At 38.2% G+C, this 20,152-nt stretch overlaps 1 protein-coding gene across 2 annotated transcripts in view; it reads left to right on the forward strand.

Annotated features, from left to right (window-relative positions):
- Window positions 1-329: 329 nt before the first annotated feature.
- LOC129271540 (transmembrane prolyl 4-hydroxylase-like) overlaps window positions 330-20,152 on the forward strand; it is a 36,180-nt gene continuing 16,357 nt past the window's right edge. Inside the window, exons 1-3 of one of the 2 annotated variants that reach the window (XM_064106924.1) lie at window positions 330-945; window positions 9,188-9,217; window positions 13,786-14,225. In XM_064106924.1, the coding sequence (XP_063962994.1) occupies window positions 13,806-14,225 (420 nt within the window). In that variant the 5' untranslated portion in view covers window positions 330-945; window positions 9,188-9,217; window positions 13,786-13,805. Of the gene's footprint in view, window positions 946-5,138; window positions 5,268-9,187; window positions 9,218-13,785; window positions 14,226-20,152 lie in introns of those variants that run through there. The other variant, XM_064106923.1, reaches the window with a different exon arrangement.

A 20,152-nucleotide genomic window follows, 5' to 3' on the forward strand; every position in this document is an offset into this window, starting at 1 on the left:
AAATTGAGTTTCAAGTGTTTTTTAATATAAAGCCCATGGCCTTGGGAAACCGGGGGTTCTGAAGCACCCCCAAGATTTTCCTGGGGATGCTGTGTGTATTATTATCCCCCTGGAATGTTAGAAGGTGTGAAAAAAATGCGAAACGTAACAAATACTTTGAAGTGAAACCTTTTTTTTCTTTACTTTTCAAATTTCTCGGGGCCGAAATTACCTCTACCTCGATAGTAAAAACTTATTTTTGTTTTATGTTTGTCAAATTTACATCAGCACCCCCAGTAAAAAAAAGAATCTTTCCCAGGGCCCTGAGACCTTGGTCCCATATTTTGATTGAAGCAAAGTACACCTTTGAACAACGTCATTGCTTCGAGGGGGTCCACACCTGAGGCAGACGCGTGTGATATGGTTCAGGCAGATCGTCCAACCATGGAGTAAATAATCAAAATTCCATCGATACTCCCAGGGCGATAACCTTCCTTCTGCCGCAAAGTGATATTTTAAGGGGGAAGTGGATTTTGACCTCAACATTGCATGTTTCTGCACTGCAGTGGCGACAACTGAGTTCTTGAGCATGTAGACGGATAGCGATAAGGTGAAAGCAACACACACAAACTGATTCAGTAAAGCGCGCGAAATCCATGTCGGTATGATTTCGGTAGGCAACGCCGCGATATGCCAACTTGAAGACGTCCCTTTGCATCAGACCGGTCTTATTCCGACACTTACTACCCGCGAATACCGTAAGTATCTCGTTGTCCCAATGGATAGTTGACTTCTGGTGACCTCCTGTGAGACTTCGAAGTAGAAGGAAATCCTGTTTTTAAATGTACTATCGGAAACTAGCAGTAAAATCCTGCATTGGACTGGGGTCAAGCCTCGCCCAAACTGTTACTTTCGAGGTGACAACGCTCCTTGCAGCTAGTCAATAATAGCTCCCTAAAGATTAAGGTAAGTGTACCAATTTGTAAACCAGCATGAACATTCACAGTTAAGTTAGACTACATGTACTTTTTGTATACTCGTATAAGTGTATCGTAAATAAGGGTGGCTCTGAAAATTTTAGACCCCCCCCCCCCCTCCCGAAAACAATCTCCTCATGTTCACCTCCCTTATATCTTCAAAACAGGTAAAGTGTTGAGACATTGTCTTTGTGATGTCATCAACTCTGGCACTCGGCATTCGTCAGGTCAGACTTATCTTGGTTTTTTTCTGGACGGGGTTTCGATGTCCTTCCAACTCCCTGGTTTGATCATAGTAGTATAACGTGCACTGAGACTATGGTCTTAACCCAACTGTAATTGAACCTGTACTTGGAAGTGGACGAGAACATGTAATATAATAAGGATCTCATTCTCGATACCAAGAGGGAAGTACAATTTGTGGTACAGGATGGACTTTGACCTGTTTTATCATGTGCATAGACACAAAACAATAGAACGTTACCCATTGTACAAATCAATGCCAGAAATTGGTTATATTATCTCTTTGACTTAGACAAACCAACTTGTACAGGTCATAAACGGCGACAGTAGTATTTTCGATAGAATGGGGATTGTCCCCTCCTCGATAAGCTTGTGATAAAAGTGTTTCGTGCTAAATTATGGGAAGCAAAAATATCAAAATTGCATTTATTTTTACAAAAATTAATGTTTATGTTTCCTTTTTTACTTGGATCTTTCCTCATGTTTTAATGACGAAGCGAACTATATCAGGAATTGTTATACCCAGTCAGTTTTAAATGATTTGTGTGTCGAACGATCTGACAAAATGAACTTGTACTGTTTTCGAGATACCTGTCACAAGTGGCTATCCATAGTTAAACCAGAGCTTGAGACCATAGTTTAAGTTAAACTCGAGTTCAGAATACTAGCTGTTGACAGTTTCTTATTTATTCATAAACTTGACCAACTCTAAGTAGGGTAGGATAAGGGCGACGCCAAAATGGTGGGGGGGGGGGGGCAAATGTGACCTCCCTAATCCGACGAAAGCAAAACATCAGAGAAATGAGCTGGAAAACAAAACTGAAAAAGAATAATGAAGAGAGAAAATGAGAGGCAGTGGAGAGGGACATAGGGAGAGGGGGTGAAAACTTGTTAATGCCTCTATTTAAAAAAAAATCTTTTACAGGGTTGTCCTTTACAGGTCTGGACCTCTTCATCATTGCCCCCCCCCCCCCATCAAAATACCCTGGCACCATGCACCCCTGATATAAATATAATTTAATGGTCTATAACAAGAAGGAATCATTCGTTATTCTTTGTCAAATGACTTTGGACTATATACATGAGCTTAGTGCTCGTATTCTGCCACCGTTACACTCCACTTGTCCATCGTAGGCATACATGTTAAAGAACAGAGAAAAGGTATTGCCTCATGCCCTTTTTTTGACAATGAACAACCAAGAAGTTTTTGTCGAAAAAATGGTTAATCAAAACTCTTGACAAACGACAAATTTGCAATTTTTCGTCCGCTCGACTCAGAAACCTCGGACGAAACTGCTGTCCAGGTCTACCAATTTTCCACAAAGACCTCCCAGCTGTTCTTTGTCATTCAGGCGGTGATTTTTCAATACATTTACTGTGTTTTTGAATCTGTAGTGCGTTGCGGAGTGATTTCTCCATTAGTATGCCCTGCTGGATACCGCGTGTACAATGGTCAAAGAGATTTTAAGGAACCTTTCTTTTGTTTTATTTTCTATCTAGAATGATCTCTAAACCGCCGTCCTTACTTGCCAATTTGCCGGGAACCCCCGACTCTAATTGGACTCGTCAAGTCTCATTACAGTCGAAATGAGTAATAGGAAATTCAGCGATTCGGTAGTGTTCGTTTTCTCTCCTTAGCTATCCATATCAGCACCGCCTACCGTCTCAAGGATCGTCTTCTGATACAGTTTTCACCCACGAAACCAACCACACACCGACTTCGGTCGGTTTAAATTCCGTTTCGTTGATGTAACTGTAGCATGGAAGCGGCAACAGATTCAGATTATCTTTTGTTTATTATAAAACAAAAGACTGTGTTGAAATGCGCGGTTCGAAAAGACACAAGCGATCTGTCGTTACACATTTGAATCCATAGTATTAAGAGAAGGAAATAATTTTACAAGTAAATGATAATGGTAATAGTAATCGGGAAATCCCTAGCTATCTTCCTATTCAATGATGTTAAGTATTTTTAATTAAATTGGATTTGATTAAAATTCTAGAATGATAAGAGAGGACGTAGAGAATGAAAGAGTAATGTATTATGTAACATTGTCTATACTCTTCTTAATTTGTATCATTTCCCTGGTTATTCCCTTTTTCTCTATTTTCCTTCGCCTGTCTTTTCAGTTCCGTTAAAAAGCCCACCCCTTTAAAGGGAAATGAACTCTAATTATCTCACAACATGTTTACTGTGCATTGTAAAACATTTCATTCAATCTGCTTTACGATATGTACCGATCAGACATTGTTTAAATTAATATTTTTGTGTTTTGTTTTTAATGATTAATACAGCAATGGTTGATTAAATTTTGAATCACGGCAGCTATATTTAAAAAAACGGTGACTAGTCTGCTGCCATCTCGTGTTGTTGATCTGGAGTATGGTTTCATTTTCACCCCCTGTCCCATTCCCTCCCCCACTCCCGCTCCTACCCCACCCTCTCTCTCACCCCCTCCATTTCCCCCCTCTCCCGCTCCTACCCCACCCTCTCTCTCTCTCTCACCCCTCTCCTATTCCCTCCCCTCTCCTGCTCCTACCCCACCCTCTCTCTCACCCCCTCCATTTCCCCCTCTCCCGCTCCTACCCCACCCTCTCTCTCTCTCTCACCCCCATCCATTTCCCCCTCTCCCGCTCCTACCCACCCTCTCCCTCTCACCCCCATCCATTTCCCCCTCTCCCGTTCCTATCCCCACCCCCTCTCTCTCTCTCTCTCTCAACCCCTCTCCCATTCCCTCCCCTCTCCTGCTCCTACCCCACCCTCTCTCTCTCCCGCTCCTACCCCACCCTCCCTCTCCCTCTCACCCCTCTCCCATTCCCTCCCCTCTCCCGCTCCTACCCCACCCTCTCTCTCTCTCACACCCATCTCCCATTCCCTCCCCTCTCCTGCTACCACCCTCTCTTTCACACCCTCCATTCCCCCTCTCCCAATCCTAACTCCCCCTCTCACACCCCTCTCCCTCGTTTCCCTTCTCTATATTTTGTATCTTAATCTCTTTTTTTTTTCTTTCGCATCTTTATTATAATTTCTCCCTGGTTCCCAAACCCATGTGTGCACTGCTAATTAAAAACGTCAAAGTGTATTCGATACCTCATACATAGACTTTACCCGTCAAAATTGATTATTACATCGTCCCACCCACCGTCTGAAAATTGTTGTTTACTAAAAAAAAGATATAAATAGACAACACAGGGTCAGGGTGGCAGAAAGGTGAATGAAATACGGAAAATACCACTTCGAGAGTCGAAATCGTGTCGTAACTGTTTAATTTTACAATTTAGAAGATTTTGATGTATTATTGTGTGAAATATTCTCTTTTTGTTCAAAGTGACTTCTTGGGGGTAGGATTAGCCCTTTAAAAACGGCTCCAATCCAAATAAAGTAAAGGACTATATACCAGGGTGACCAGATTTCAAGGACAATTTCACCAATTTTTTTCCTGCGTCTCGTCCAAACTTTCCCGGGACAAACCGGCGCGCCGATTTCGAGCACATTTATCTTAGAATATTCATTTTTTTCATTTTTATTAGTATGCACAGTATCCAAAACGGGAAAGGGTGAAATTTGATATGTTTCTTTTACAGTATGTCAAAATTTATCACAAATTTTTTTGCTCGCTTCGCTCGAAAGAATTGTTTGTCTACATTCAACATTCTGCATGAAAAAGTGCATTTTGTGGTTCTAGCACCACTGTATATACTTTTAATACCTACATAGCTGCTGCTAACTCATACTTGACCTGGGATTACTGGTTAACATTAATTATCCATGACGTATAGGCCTTTTAAAAACAAAATTATAAACAATCTCTGGTCAGACCACCTTTCGTCTAAGTGCGGTACCGAAAATGAATTTCTATAGCCCTCAATTGATTTTGGGGAAACCTCCTTTTCGTCGTTGCTATTGTTAATAGTTCAATAATCAATGACTCGGAGAGTATATACAATTAACTGGTTAGAGAAAGCAGTAGGGACCTACACGTGTAATATACATATAAACTTGTCGAACAACAACAGTTATAAACTGCATAGGTCTATATCTTCACCTCAACCTGAAATGTCTTGTCGGTAAGTAAAAATTGCTGAAATTTGACGTTTTCTACATCTGTTTATAAACCCAATTAAATGTAAAACTTTGTTCAGGCTTTAAAACTCATCTGATCATTATTATGAAGTGTACCGCGTTATGATGTTCTTTTGACCGTCACTGAACGAGTCATCTGGACCTATTGTACATTGCTTGGTCATAATGGACATAAAAGTTTCATTTTTCATTCGAAAGATAATATCCAATTCATGAATAATGACTTCGTGGGGTTAAAGTCGTTTTAGTATTCAAATACTTCCACAATTATGTGTGGAAAATCATAATTTCCACTATATAGTTACCATTAATTAACTTTTTGTCCGATAATAACATTTTTGTTGAGAAAATGAGACTTGGCCCATTAATGTTTAAACTTCCTCCTCTAGTTCATGTAGTTGGTAAGAGATTTCTTGCTTTATTATATTCAAACCTTCTTCATTTATTGCAGTATCGTGTTTGTAAGTTCAACATGCTATATTTTTGTTGTTGATAATAATAATAATAATATAGGGTATTTATATTGCGCACATATCCACCTTGTTAGGTGCTCAAGGCGCTCCTATATACATTTTATATATAGGATAATTTTATGTTGTTGATAACAACATAAAATGATAACATTTCTCGCTTGGTCGCTACGCTTTAACGCCTACATCTAATTAAATACAATTACCTGTGGTGAGCACAAAAGGAATATCCCTGTAAAACTATATACACTGTTGTCCAATTTTTATTTTGTCATTAATTGGGATTTTATCATTTCATATAGGCCTATAATTCTTACCGTTTCGGGAGCAGGGAGGAACATTATTGTTTGAGCATTATTTTTTTCTTTGCAGAATAATTCTTTCTTGGGAATCTCACAGACTTCTTTTGTTGCTTGAGGGGGAATCGGGAATTGCCTCTATGCAACTCTCTTCTTGTTTGACGTCAGATTCTGAGGATGTCAAGTGTAGGGGTCAGAGTTCAATTCGACCAGAATATATAAATAGATCTCCAGTCATCCAGCATAATGAATTCCATGTGCTACAATGCCCTGTCCCGTGTTTTGAGTTTCGTATCTCATGCGAACCAATGGCTTTCTCAAAGGACCCACTTCCCTACCATATAACACACAATGTCCCACAGTGTACACCACAGTGTACACCACAGTGTGTTCACAGTGTGGATCACTATGTGAAATCACTTTCACACTGTTGAATTTAAGCATTTCAACAATGCGAGTCACATAATTGTTCACATTGTCGGTCATGTGAACACACTGTGAAAAGTCACACTGTCGTGGTGTCCACACATGTGTGCACATATCTTCACACTGTTGAATTTGTGCATTTTAAGAGTGTGAATAATATTTTCACACAGTCCAACTAGGTGAACACACTGTGATCACACAGTGTTATACTCCAAGAGACGGAATTGTCCCAAACATTTGATTTGAGTTTATTTTCTTTAAAACAAAATTAAAACTGGAGGATAACCCTACTCAGCGTCACCAATCATGGTGCTGCTGGTCTACCCCCCCCCCCCCCCCCCGTTCACGCTGTTAGGTTATCCTATACCGTTAAGATCGCAGATACCAAGACGTGTCTATTAAACCTACACGCATATTCATGTTGTTTTACCATGGAAATGCATCATATTGTCAGTGAAGATATGGCTCGCAATTTTATTTTTCAGTTTTAACAGGCGTATAATTTCTGTTAGGACCTCTAGCAGACTGGCGTACAGATGGGGGAGCCTGGGGGTAATGGGACCCCCCCCCCAAAAAAAAAAAAAAAAAAAAAAAAAAAAAAAAGGTTTCACGACTGAAAAAAATGAGAAAAAGAAAAGAAAAGGAATGGGAAAAGTGTACAATACGATACTATTCTCTGGAATATTATGTCAAAATATAAAACCTATCTGATTTTTAAATAAAAAATGTTATTTTTTTTCTCCAAATTAATTAAACCCCATACGCCATGACTTGTCTCTCATTTTTTTAGGGGGAAGGGGTTCATTTCACTACTGCTCTAGTATACGAAATTTACCCCCTTTTTTTCTTTTTGTACCGCTGAACCATGTATAAGCTTAAATTCTGCCCTATACTCCTATTCTCCAAAAACACACGATTAATTTCCTTCAGTAAAGAATAAGTAAAAGCATTAATTATGAAAATATAAAATAATTATATTATGCTATTGTGTATCATTCTAATTTCTAATCTAGCCAACGGTAGCACCGAATAAAACTGAAATAGTTTTAGCGTGTATTATTTTTAAGACTCAGTGTTTGAGAGAACAGAATTATGCATGCTGGGATATCCAAAGGGGACGGAATCGATGAGTTCAGGGCGCGAAATGATGCTATATTTAAATTTCGCGCAAGGGAACTCGCTTCATCTTTAATAGAATTTCATATTCTCGCTATGAGATCAAGTTTCTCCCCCCCCCAAAAAAAAAATAATAATGAACAAAAATGTGAATATCTATACTGGTCGGCGCATGGCTTCATGAATATAAAATAATGTTCTAATCATGGATTCCGATTCACACAATCATGTTTTCTTCACGTAAATGCAATTACTGTTTCTCCATTTCAAGATTTCCAATATTACAGGGGTGTAGAAATCGGGGGGTGATGGAGATTGGGGTACATCTACCAGTGGTGGATCTAGGGGTTTTTTTTGCTGGGGGGAGCGGGGGGTTGACAGGTTCGGATCCAGGATTTCTTCTAAAGGGGTGCCAAATAAAGGGTTAATGAAAGCATATCTTCTCTTTCAAGTCTCTTAGTTTTCGTTGCATTTATGGAAACCAGTAGGGGTATCTTGGTAGGAGGAAGTAACTCTGTCCAGACGGGCACTACTACGACCTTTCCTCCGACCAAAGAAGCATTTGTCTTGGTCGTGATAAGAGAAATGTCTTTGGAATTTTAATCCATGCATAATATAATTTTACTCCGACTAAGAACCCACGTCTGGACGAGACTAATGACCTCTAAGCTCTTCTTTGTCAATCGACGGGCATTTTCAATAGGTTCGATGAATCGCTAAACCTTATTGGCGAGTTTTTGCAACCACTACGCAGACGCGTTCTGGTTGCGAAAACTCGCCAATAAGGTTTAGCGATTCATCGAAGGGGGTGATTTCTACGATTGAGTGCATTGATTATTGTGTATGATGGAAATCGACCCAACAATCAATCACTACTCACTAGGCTCCCATTCCACAGAACGGAGAGCCTTGAAAGACCATTGAAAGACCGAAAATTGGCAAGGTCTTTCGGCAGTCTTCAGGATCAGTGAAATGTGCTGTCTCTGTGGAATGGCTCCAAAAACGCCCCGAAAGACCAAAAACAACATTTCCAGCAAGATGTCCGTCGGACTATGAAGACAGCTGAAAGTTTAATGAGGGACCACTGAAAGACTATCTGGCGTATTGCCAGAGATCTTTAAAAGATCAATCGAATTCTGTGAAAGACTAACCTAGACCCCCCGATTGACAGAAAATCTTAAACTGACTTTAAGAGATCTCCTTCCAAACATGAGAGACTGATGAAATAGATCATATAAAGACTAATAAGAACGTTTGTAGTTCATCGAGAGACCGCAGAAAGAACTACTGAAAGACCACCGACAGACCATTTTCCTGAAAGACCGCGCTGAAAGACTGTTTTGAACCGGTTCAATACGTGTTGGAGATCACGAAGACCATGCTCTGACAGATCAATCAGAAGTTATGAAAGACCTCGGAGATCTTTGAAAGTTCATTGAAAGACTTTTGAAAGATCAAGCAAGTTTCATGGTTTCACAGCAGCCTTTCAGAGGTCTCGCTCTCTGTGTCTTTATGTGACAGAGCCCTGAAGTATTCTTAGGATATCTATGACAAGTTACACCCTGTTTCTTTCTTTTTCTTTTTGCTTTGCAGGACGACGTTGTACTTAGAAACCACTCATTGGTAAGTAGTTAGGTATAACAATAATCCACAGATAAATCAAATTAATCAATTATGCAAAGGAGAGTGCGTTGAAGAGAACGCAGCGAACTTCCGGGTATTTACAATGATGCAACAAGTAGGAGGCGCTTTGCTCACATTGTGAATACCAATGGCCGCATCGTCTGTAACAAATTCAAACCAGGGGCGGTATTCTGAAAGCTCAATTAGCGGTCAATTAGCGCTCAATAAGCATTTTGGTATTCTGAAAAGTCACTTAAGGACGTTCCACAGTTAAAGTGAAATCCATGTCATTTTCACCAAACTTTGCACATAGATACCTTAGAACCTTAATATTCGAAATATGCAAAAATTAACATAGGTCCATGTGCTTGATTTTTTGCTATAGAGCTTCAAAGTTCACCCAAATTGATGTTCTTAAGAATTGCGCATTCAAAAGAATTTGGCATTTTTAGACCGCCCAAGATTACGACAATGAGTTTAAACCTCTATTACTCGGTCAAAATACACGAGAAAGTCATCAAATTTCGCAAGAGAGTTACTAATTGTATCGTTAGAATAGAGAATCTATTTATAGTGCTTTTTGTTTGCAATTTTAAGTTTAACAGCACTGTCAATTCTTAAAAATGGTGTAAAAGAAAAACAAATCCCAAACTAAGAAATGTGAAATTTCAGTAACAAACTACGAACGTACATTAAATGCTGCACTTTATTCAAAATCCATGTCATTTTCACAAAAATTTGCAGAGTTGTAGAGGAAGGTATACCTAAGAGGTACAAACATTAAAAAATAGGGGTTCATGTGCTTGTTTTTAAACTATCAGCATTTTTATTAGAGCAAATGTGCTTTTTAAAACACAAAAAATGCGCCGAATGCTTTGTATCTATGTGAAGAAAAAATCAGAACCACTCTACCATTTATTCGATCTCGGGGTAATATTCGTGATTCTTGGCAGCACTGCAGAGTAAAGTATTTTGAAATCGTAGAGAATTTATTTTTTGAATGGATAATGGAATAATTCCATTTTTATCTTCATGAAATAACGCATCGGATCTGCAGTTAAAGTGCAGAAGATGAGAAAAATCAGCTTCATACCCGGAGCTAATTAATCACCTGTTCATCCATTGTGACGTCAGCGCGTAGAGTGTAAACTATGCGCAGATCATAATGCGCACAAACATAACTGTGCAACGTCCTTAAGTGCCCCTTTCCTTATTTGGCAGGGTTGCGTTGCGCGCACTTGCAACAGTACGCGTTATGACCGCGCGAAGACTTAATTGAGTAGCAACGAACGTAGAGGGCAGCAACACACAAGCGTGTTGCTATAAGGAAGGTCAACTCGATACGCGCATGCAGCTGAGCTGCGCGCGTATTTTATTGTTCATGCCAACGAAATCAAATGCCGATCCAATACAACAACAAATTAGTAGCGATCAAAAAACGAATATGAAAGAATATGACTACAACAATATCAAAGATAACTTAAAAAATATGTTGAGGAATATACATACATATAAAAACATACTTTGATATTTAAAACTTTACAAATATAAGTTTCAGGAAACTAAAATCATTACCAAATCGGTGATTGTTGTTATCAGCGATTTCACCAGACGGCTGTATTAGGTGATTTGCGTCGAGACGATTTTGTGACCACTCGCAAAGCATTTCGGGATTGAATATAACCACCTTATTTTCTCTGAGCTCTTCGCTGAACCCATCATCACAGTGCAGCTGCAGCGCAGCGCGCAGCCAATGCAATGCATCCGATGCATGGGTTGTTTTTTCGCCGTCCATGCCATGGTCTCGGACTCAGAGTTGAAATTTAGACCCGGATTTCGGGGATACAGCGCCTTTATTTCAGATTTATAGACTTAAAAGTCAAATGACATTTAACATTTGAAATCTAACCTTGAACAATCATCGATAAACATCAGCCCTGAAGCCATATTACACTTCAAATCAGGCCAGGCAAATTAGACGTCATTGTCTAAGTTGCTAGATCTATGACGAGTCGCCTGAAGCCCCAGCGCATCATCAACGTCACTAGCTAGCTGCGCGACCGGCCCAGACTCGGCGCACCCAGGCCAGAAAAATGACCTCGATTATTACGGTGGTTGTCTATGCATTTATTAGTGGTGCAGCGAAATTCAGCAGAAGAAAATAAGAGATATGAGGTATCCTCGTCACAGGCTTAATATTCCAAAATGAGGAAAAATGTCAAAATCATGATTATTTAAGCTAAATATTTTCTTTAAAAATGAAAGTAATATTTTTAATATTTATACCCAGAATAACCGCTCTAATAATTGTTCATTAAAAAATATTTGAAATTAAAAAATGAAAAAAAATCAACTCGACAAATTTCCCAAAACCCCACCTTATTTTTTAAAGTGGTCACAAAATTCGAGCGGAGTTGACCTTCCTTAGAGCAACACGCTTGTGTGTTGCTGCCCTCTACGTTCGTTGTTGAGTAGTTACGAGACTTTTGGTATTCTGAAAAGTCTCTTAGCGCTCAATTAGCGGACTTTCCAGTGGGGAAAGATAATGGTGATAAGAGGTCCATTAAGTCTCATTTTCTCTTGCTAAATGTGGCTTTCATTTCGTATAAATATCATCAAATCGGTTTAATACTGCGACCAAATTTAGGAGGAAGCAAGAGAATAAAGGAGAAAGGTATAAAAAGGGAATAAAGGGAAAGAAGGTGGTATGGGTGTCCAAACTTGGCGGACTTTTAAACAATATGTTTCAGGCTTAAATTTGTTCAAAAAATATTCACAATTTATACAAGTAAAATAAGGAATGGGGGCTATATTTGGTAATAAAGAAATTAGAAAAGAAGGAAAAAGAAAACAGAAATTGTGTACTTATAGGGGAAATATGCACTATTATTTTTATTATAAGCATCATAAAGTATTTTTGCACATTATTTTGACAATAATGAGATTGCCAAGTAACAATAGATGCAGCAATGTTCAGGGGGGAATCAAACCTTGTTTCCGACAATGAAAAAATAAGCATTGACCCCTTTGGTACAAAAGAAAAAAAATAGTGAGGGATGCCATCGTTTTCCCCACCTATAAAATCTTAAATATCATAACATTTGTACATCCAATTTCAATAAAATTTCGGCTTTTTTAACGATTATGCTAGTTTGATTTTTAAAATCATTTTATTCAAATCAGCATTTTGTTGAAGAAGATTTCTCATAAAAATGAAAAGTATGTTATTTTTAAAATAAGTAGGAATTAAGTTAAAGAAGAACCCCCCCCCCATCATGACCCCGAGACAGAGGCAAATAAAATATTGTAAAAAAAAACAAAACAAAGAAAGCTACAATAGGTGGATGTGAAATCAGAACGCGTTCGAAAAAAAAGAGAAAATCACAAAGGTACAATAAATGAGAGAAAGGGAAAAGACAACAGTTAGCTTCAACAACATAATGACCCTCCTGTTAATCTCCGATGCAAATGCTTTATGCATTATTTTTCAGCAAAAATTTTTTGTATCAATATCGTGGTGCAGTCCACCTGCAGCAGCCGGGCGCTGCGCTGCGCAAGCCAGCAAAGTGAAGAGACACTACGCGCTTGGAGAAAATTTGACGTTGTAAGAGCGCATTTGATTGGCTAATTCGGCTCAGTAGGGGCGTGGCCTAAAGGGAGTTAATTGAGCGCTAATAGAGTTTTCAGAATACGAATTTGGAGGTACATTAGCGCTCCATTAAATGGGTAACTTATGAGGAAACTTAAGTGGAAACTTACGAGACTTTTCAGAATACCCCCCCTGTGCATTATTTACTTTATGAAACGGGTAGGCAGCTTGCTATATTATTTTACATTTGACCATTGTTCCACTCTTCCCAAAATTTTGCTTATAATATTCAAAGGAACCACTACTAGTATATGTTTTCTACAGTGACATCAAGCGTAGTCCGATGCGCGTATCGTGAGCGCACATGAAGAAAGCGTATCTCGATCTCGAGTATTACACGAGCTCCTACTGCATCAAAAGAGCCATAATTCACATAGCATTAGAGCGCTTTCAGTGCAGGTGGTCAAAGCATTCGTTATCATTTCTGCCATTGGAAATTATCCACCGTTTTATGAACGTGAATATCCATAAGTTAGGAAAGTCTAGCTATAGGGATTAAATTATGCGGTAGGGCCTATTATAAAACGATTGGAAACATCATTCATTTACTACCAGCTATAGCAGACTGGTTGCAAGCCAAGATGTAATGCTGTGAGGAGCAAAAAGTAAAAAAGTGACACAACTAGCAAACACTTTGACAAATGGATTGTCGGGTAAAAGAGAGACGGAATTTTAGCAAGTCCGTCCCTTGAGTTTTCAGACTGTCGTTAGATTGTGAGGAAGGTGTCGCTTCACACTCGCTAATGTTCTGCGCGTGCGAGCCACACGATAAGAACTCGTAAAGCGTCGTATTCCGTGTGTGTATTCAGCTTGCGTCGCGCGTCTGAATTTCTTGGCAAATTGAATGCCTATTGTGCTAGGCACAGCACTGAATGCATCTTCTTTTTCTCACAGTCTTCTTGTTAAATCTTTTCCACAGCCTCTATTTTCAATCTAAAAATGACAGAGGAAAAAGCAAGACCACTACTCATTCAGCTTACACGTGTACATCTTCTGAACTCGACGATGTTAACGCTGCTCTTAGCTACTTTATTTTTGATGGGAAAGCAATGTGATGCTGCGGATAGCATCGCATCTAGAACGGACCAAGAACCGAATACACCGCGCTCGTTACATGATGAAAAAGTAGAGAAGAAACTAGTTGCAAACAAACCGAGGAATCGGAACGATGACGCGGATCTGTTATTAAGTGAGGAGGACGTCAACAGATTTGATGATCATTTCATCGATGATGACGAAGGGTTTAATGAGGAGTCTGAGGATGAAGTCCACAACGATGCCATTGTTGACGCGGATGAGAATTCGGAAGAGTTATTAGATAGAGATGATCTCTGGCTATTTCAGTACGATCCAGTTGAGGTAAGACATATTCTTCTCTTTAAGTCCTTGATCATTGATTTGATAAAGTAATCAAAAGCCCAAACATTTGAAATCTTGTTCAAGAAAGTCTGTATTTTTCTACTTCTTTTTAAAGCATTTATTGAAATAACTTTCGGCATTTACCTTACCCATGAAAGGCATGGTGCCACTCTAACGTTCTTATTGGTAGAATAAAGAGCTAATTATTGTCAAACCCTTTAACATACAGATCAACTCTGTTGATTTTCCCGAATATCTTCGTGGAAGTAGGCTTATCATGACTCGTGCTGGTATTTCTAATGATACAGTTTGTTTTCTAAGTGTCCGATAGAAATTGTGGTTTTGACAGACTGTGGAAAAGTCAACCGTGTCAAATTATCATCTGCGACACTCTTTACCCCCATTTTATGAGCTCCATTTGTGGCTTTTCAGTCCCTTTCTCTTCCACTCTTCGTCTATCTATTTCAACAAAGTCATGTTTCTCTTCATCTCTATCCCCCTCTGCGTGTCTCTACCCCCCCCCCTTCTGTCTCTCTTCCTTCTCTCTCCCCCCCCTCTCTCTCTCTCTCTCTCTTGTTCAATATTGAAGTCAGATATGAAAATCAAGTAATTGCTTTCATACCATCGGTCTTTGGAGGACACACTTCAAAATCATCAAGCCGCAGAAGTATATAATGATGGCGGGGAAAATTGTGCAACCTTTACTCACTAAATGCCAGGAACAAGAGGTACTTAGAAATAAATATGACCATCTTAAAATGACAAACGAAATAAAGCAAACAGCGTTGCCTCTTGATCGGGTCTCGCTTTTTTTTAGACTATTATTTTGTCATTGATCATAATGTGCATGGAGGTGCAGTGCCAGGATAATTGACTGAGGGGGGGGGGGGCAGATGACCTAGGGATGACGTCATACCTTTTCTCAACTAAATACGGGCATTATAGAGTTACTCTGCCTAGACCTCTCCTTTTTATATTCTTCTTCCTTCTTTCCTTTTCTCTCTTCTCCTTGTATTTTCCTTTCTTTTTTTTCACTAATTGAGAAACTATAGGGGCGACAACCCCTAGCCCCCCTCGCGCCGCCGCCCCTGTTCGTGAGTCACTGCTGCCAAATCGTTGGAAATTTGTGCTCTAATTCACTGGAAGGGAGGACACAGCGTGACGGTGCGGGCTGGTATTCCATTCATGTTAAGGCTTTTACGTTGTTCAACTGCCATAATAATTTCAAATGTACTGAGAATTTGAAGAAGAAAACAAAATTGTGGGGGGGGGGCAAATAAAACTAATGGCAAAGTTGCAATAACAATAACAAGCTACTGAAATTTTTCAATCCAATTGGCTGAGACAAAATCTGTTAGAAGTGGTGTTTTTTTTTCATAACAAGACGTTGGGGCCCATGGTGGAAAACAAAGAGGGGGGGGGGGGGCTGTATGGTGTGGGGTGGTATTCCATTCATACTAAGGCTTATTACTGTGAAGAATGGAGTGATAAATGATTATGCCAGATTGGAATTAAAGTGAAAGAGAGCAATCCATTTGTTTTCATTTCAAAGAATCCCATATACAGAACATTTTGAAAGGGTTAAAAAAATCAACTATCTATTTAAAAATGTACGTGTAGTTTTTAATGTTTGATGAATAATTGTTTGGGATCGTTGCGGACAGTGTGAGTGTGTGTGTGTGTTTTTTTTTTGGGGGGGGGTGGTTGGGGTCTATTCTTATCTTTTCTTAAAGGTTTAAGTTCACCCTTTCATTAAAAATTATCAAAATAACAACGATAATTGTTTAAATCGATTAAAGATTAGCAAAGTAATTATGTCAAAACGTTTGATCTTATGACGTCACATTCAGGCAGCTACCCCATTAATTGTCATGAGTTGGAAATAATGTGACTGGTGATAAATGAAGAATAAAGTATTTTTTTTTCAATTTTTGAGAACATTGCATGAAAATGAAATTTGTATCACAGGCATAAAAAATGAACGAGCTGCTTAGCCGATGATGTGACATCACAAACTTAAAGGAAAAAAAAAAAGAAGAAGAAGAAATCATAAATCTATCATGTCTGTATTGGCATACTCTTATGCATTTTTGCAATACCTTGATCAATATCTTTCTTTTAATTTTCTTTCTTTATTAAATCCGTTGGTGCCAGAGTAAACTCACCCTTAAAGATGAGGGTTCCGTTTTGTGTGTGTGTGTGTTTCGTTGTTGCTTCGGGATTGTGTTTCAACAAATGCCGATGATTCCTTGAGGCTTTTGAACCACCAATCGATTTTAATTATTTTCCGTAAATGCATCTCAATGGGGCAGGTGTAAATCACGTATATCAATTAATTTAAAATTTATGTTGGATGTTTTAATATGATAAGTACTAGCTCTCGTCACTTTTGCTTTCTTGCCACAAATATAGTTTCACTGATGATTTCCAGATAGACACGTTATTGCTTTAGTTTTATGGGAACAAATAAAGGGAATAATAACATGAAAATAAAGATGAAAATCCCTATTTTATTATTAGAAATAGACATGAAATGAAATACTCCGAAAATTTGCTTTACCCAATTGATCGTGGGCCCGCGCGGCAGCCGCTGTTCAGCGCCAGAGCGACGAAGCTCTATCCGGCTTTAATAGTTGGACGCCAAACAGGGTAGCAGCAACTCCCATCTTTTAAAGGGATGGTCCGTGCTGAAAATATTTATATCTAAATAAATAGAGTAAAATTTACAGAGCAAAATGATAAAAATTTCATCGAAATCGGATAACAAATAACGAAGTTATTGAATTTTAAAGTTCATAAATATTTGTGAAAACAGTTATATGCACATCATCATGAATATTCATTAGGTGGGCTGATGATGTCATATCCCCACTTTCTTTTTTTCTTATGTTATTACATGAAATCATACATGTTTGATTTTTTCATACATGTGTAAATGATGTGTCTCCATTATGATGAAATAAGTTGCGGCAATAAACAACTAATGCACTTAATCAGTTGTCAATCCAATTGTTTTAGTTCTTTGTAGAAATTTTTTTAATTAACCTAATTTCATATAGTAAAATACAAAATAACAAGTGGGGATATGACATCATCAGCCCACCTATGAATATTCATGACGACATGCCTAGAACTGTTTCACCGGAATAAAATTCTTTAGAATTCAATAAATTTGTTAACCGATTTTGATCAAATATTTAGCATTTTGCTTTGTGAATTTTACTCTATTTATTGATTTATTGAGATATAAATATCTCCAGCCTGCACCATCCCTTTAACGTCTTTTGGTCTGACGCGGCCGGGGGTTTGAACTCTCGACCTCCCGGTTGTGAGACGGACGCTCTACCAACTGAGCCAACATTTCCCCCTCATCAATGAATTGAATGTTGCACTTAACGAACCATGCTTGATCAATAAAAACAACTCTATAATTAAAAGCTCTCATACGTGAAATTATGAAGAGGAGTTAACATCTCTCCCCTATCCTTCTCTGGTTTTTTTTAGTATGTGATTTATTGGTTTACAATCAAGAACATAATCACATTACGTACATCATTGGTGACAATCAAAGACGTATGTTCTTTTATCTATGCTTGCGACGAAAATGTAACTCATAATCGCAAGGTTGTGAGTTCGAATCCCCACGCTGTCTTTGTCTCCACTTTGATTAAAAAGGCCCGAGAGTAATATCTGTCGTCCAGAAGGTCAGCCACTGTGACTGATTAACCTAGACGTAAAATGTTTCCTATAGGTAATTGGTTATATACCAGCTTGGCGTTTACCAGCAAAGGGCTGTCCTGAAGAGTTCCTGCGGGAGTTACCATAAACAGAAACAGAAAAATTGAAATCAATTCGTTTCCTCGGCAAAGTCATTAGATTACACATTGCAAGTAGAACATACAATCGGTGAAATAAAACCAGATAAAACAATATTCAGTCCCTGGATACGGGACCAACCTGACCAAGGCCCTTCTTTAAGATTAAATACGATAATATCAACCGTATAATTTTTAGCCACAAAATTCACAGAGACAAGAAAAGTATGTCAAATTGAAGTGATAAGTTAAATGGATTCTTCTCTCTCTCTTTCTCTCCATCTAGACGTCTCCTTTCTTTTCAATTTTACATAATTAATAAAACGGAAAAGGTTATATATCTGGCTCAAGCTAACCACAATAAAGACAAGCCAGACTACTATTCAGAAACGTGAGAAAGTTGCGGATTAATATACAATCTTTTGGTCATATAGCAACCTATCTGTTGATGTTGGTGTTCGACCGATAAAAAAGGTCAATACCAAACCCAAATTCTGGTATTTTCTAAACAAATGAATTTGTTGATTTTCTCCCTCGGGCATATACCAAACAACGCATTGATTATTTTGGCCAAATAAAGGGCTATGGTTTATTGCTAAACTGAATGAATAACTCGAAGTATATGTATATCTCTGTTATTGCTAACATTTTTTTTTATTATGTTTTTTTTGTTTTCATAAATAATCAATTACAGGAAATCACAATATTTACATAATTAGACATGATCGTAAACAAACAAACAAAAATAAAACAACAAAATTGATAAAGAAAAAAGAAAAAAAAGTGACAAGTAACATAATCCAGAACAAACTAAAACAATTAGAGTCTGAACACATACGTACAATCATTATATCAGGTAATGAGCCGTGGCAAAATAAATATTAACCTGTACTTACGGGGTATAAAAAAATGCAACGTGTTTTACAAGTTAACTTCTTCAAAGCTTAAAGGGAAACTGAATACTATATGGCCAAAAAAAGAAACAAGCTCGCTTTACATTTAAAATCTGTTATTGCTAACATAAACATGTAGATGTTGTTAAACAGATTACAAATCTTTGTAAGAACGGGTCTCTGATTATTATCAGACCAACTTACACCTTATGATAATCTTTGATAATATCATGACACAATGTAACCTGGTGATGAAATAGTCCTTAGAAGAACTTTTGATTATTCATTCTTGAAAAAGAGAGAAAAAATAGATCTATGAAAATTAAAATTCCGCGTCTTATAATGTTCTTCGTGGATATATCCAAATAGAACTCTCTTTGAAAAAAAAGAGTATTTTTGTCTGTTTAGCAAAAACAAGAAATAACTCATCAGTCTCACATTTTCACAAAATATAAGTCCGTTTTTGTGTGTGCGTCATACTTCTTTTAATATCGATTGTATATTCATATAATTCTGTTTATTTCAAGTGTAATGACGGTATATATAATTTTGTTTATTGCATTGTATTCATTTATTTGACCAAACTTTACTTTCCCAAATCTGTATTTTGTTGGAAATGAAATAAATGACAAATGAAATGAAATCGGGGAAAAGTCACATCAACCAAACCGCCTTCGAAATATCGCAATTGCTTCGATCGGACTGGAATCGGTTTCGTTGGTGTGACTGCAGTATCCATGTCCCTATACAAAGTAAATAAAAATCATTATAAAATTGTTCCCCCATCCTAGCAGACTCGCCATGTAGCGTTACAGTTTAAATCCTCCCATGAGGATACGAAGGATATTAATGGATGCGATGATGATATCATCTTTCATGTCCAATATCCCTCAAATCACTCGGTATAATCATGGACCTACTATGGTATAATGAATATGATAGAACAGAAGAAGGGAGGTTCGAAACATTCACCGGGGATGGGTCAATGTGTCGCAGGAACCTGTTTTGATGTAGCAAATTGATGATGATGGTGATGATGATGAGGATGATGATGATGGTGATGATGATGATGATGATGGTGATGATGATGATGATGGTGATGATGATGATGGTGATGGTGGTGATGGTGGTGATGGCCATGGTGATGATGACGAGGATATGGTGGTGGTAATGCGCCTAAAATTGCGGGAAATCATGATAAATGGAAAAGGAATAAGTG

The sequence above is a fragment of the Lytechinus pictus genome, chromosome 11 (genome assembly GCF_037042905.1).
Source record: "Lytechinus pictus isolate F3 Inbred chromosome 11, Lp3.0, whole genome shotgun sequence".
In the NCBI taxonomy this organism is placed as follows: Eukaryota; Metazoa; Echinodermata; class Echinoidea; order Temnopleuroida; family Toxopneustidae; genus Lytechinus; species Lytechinus pictus.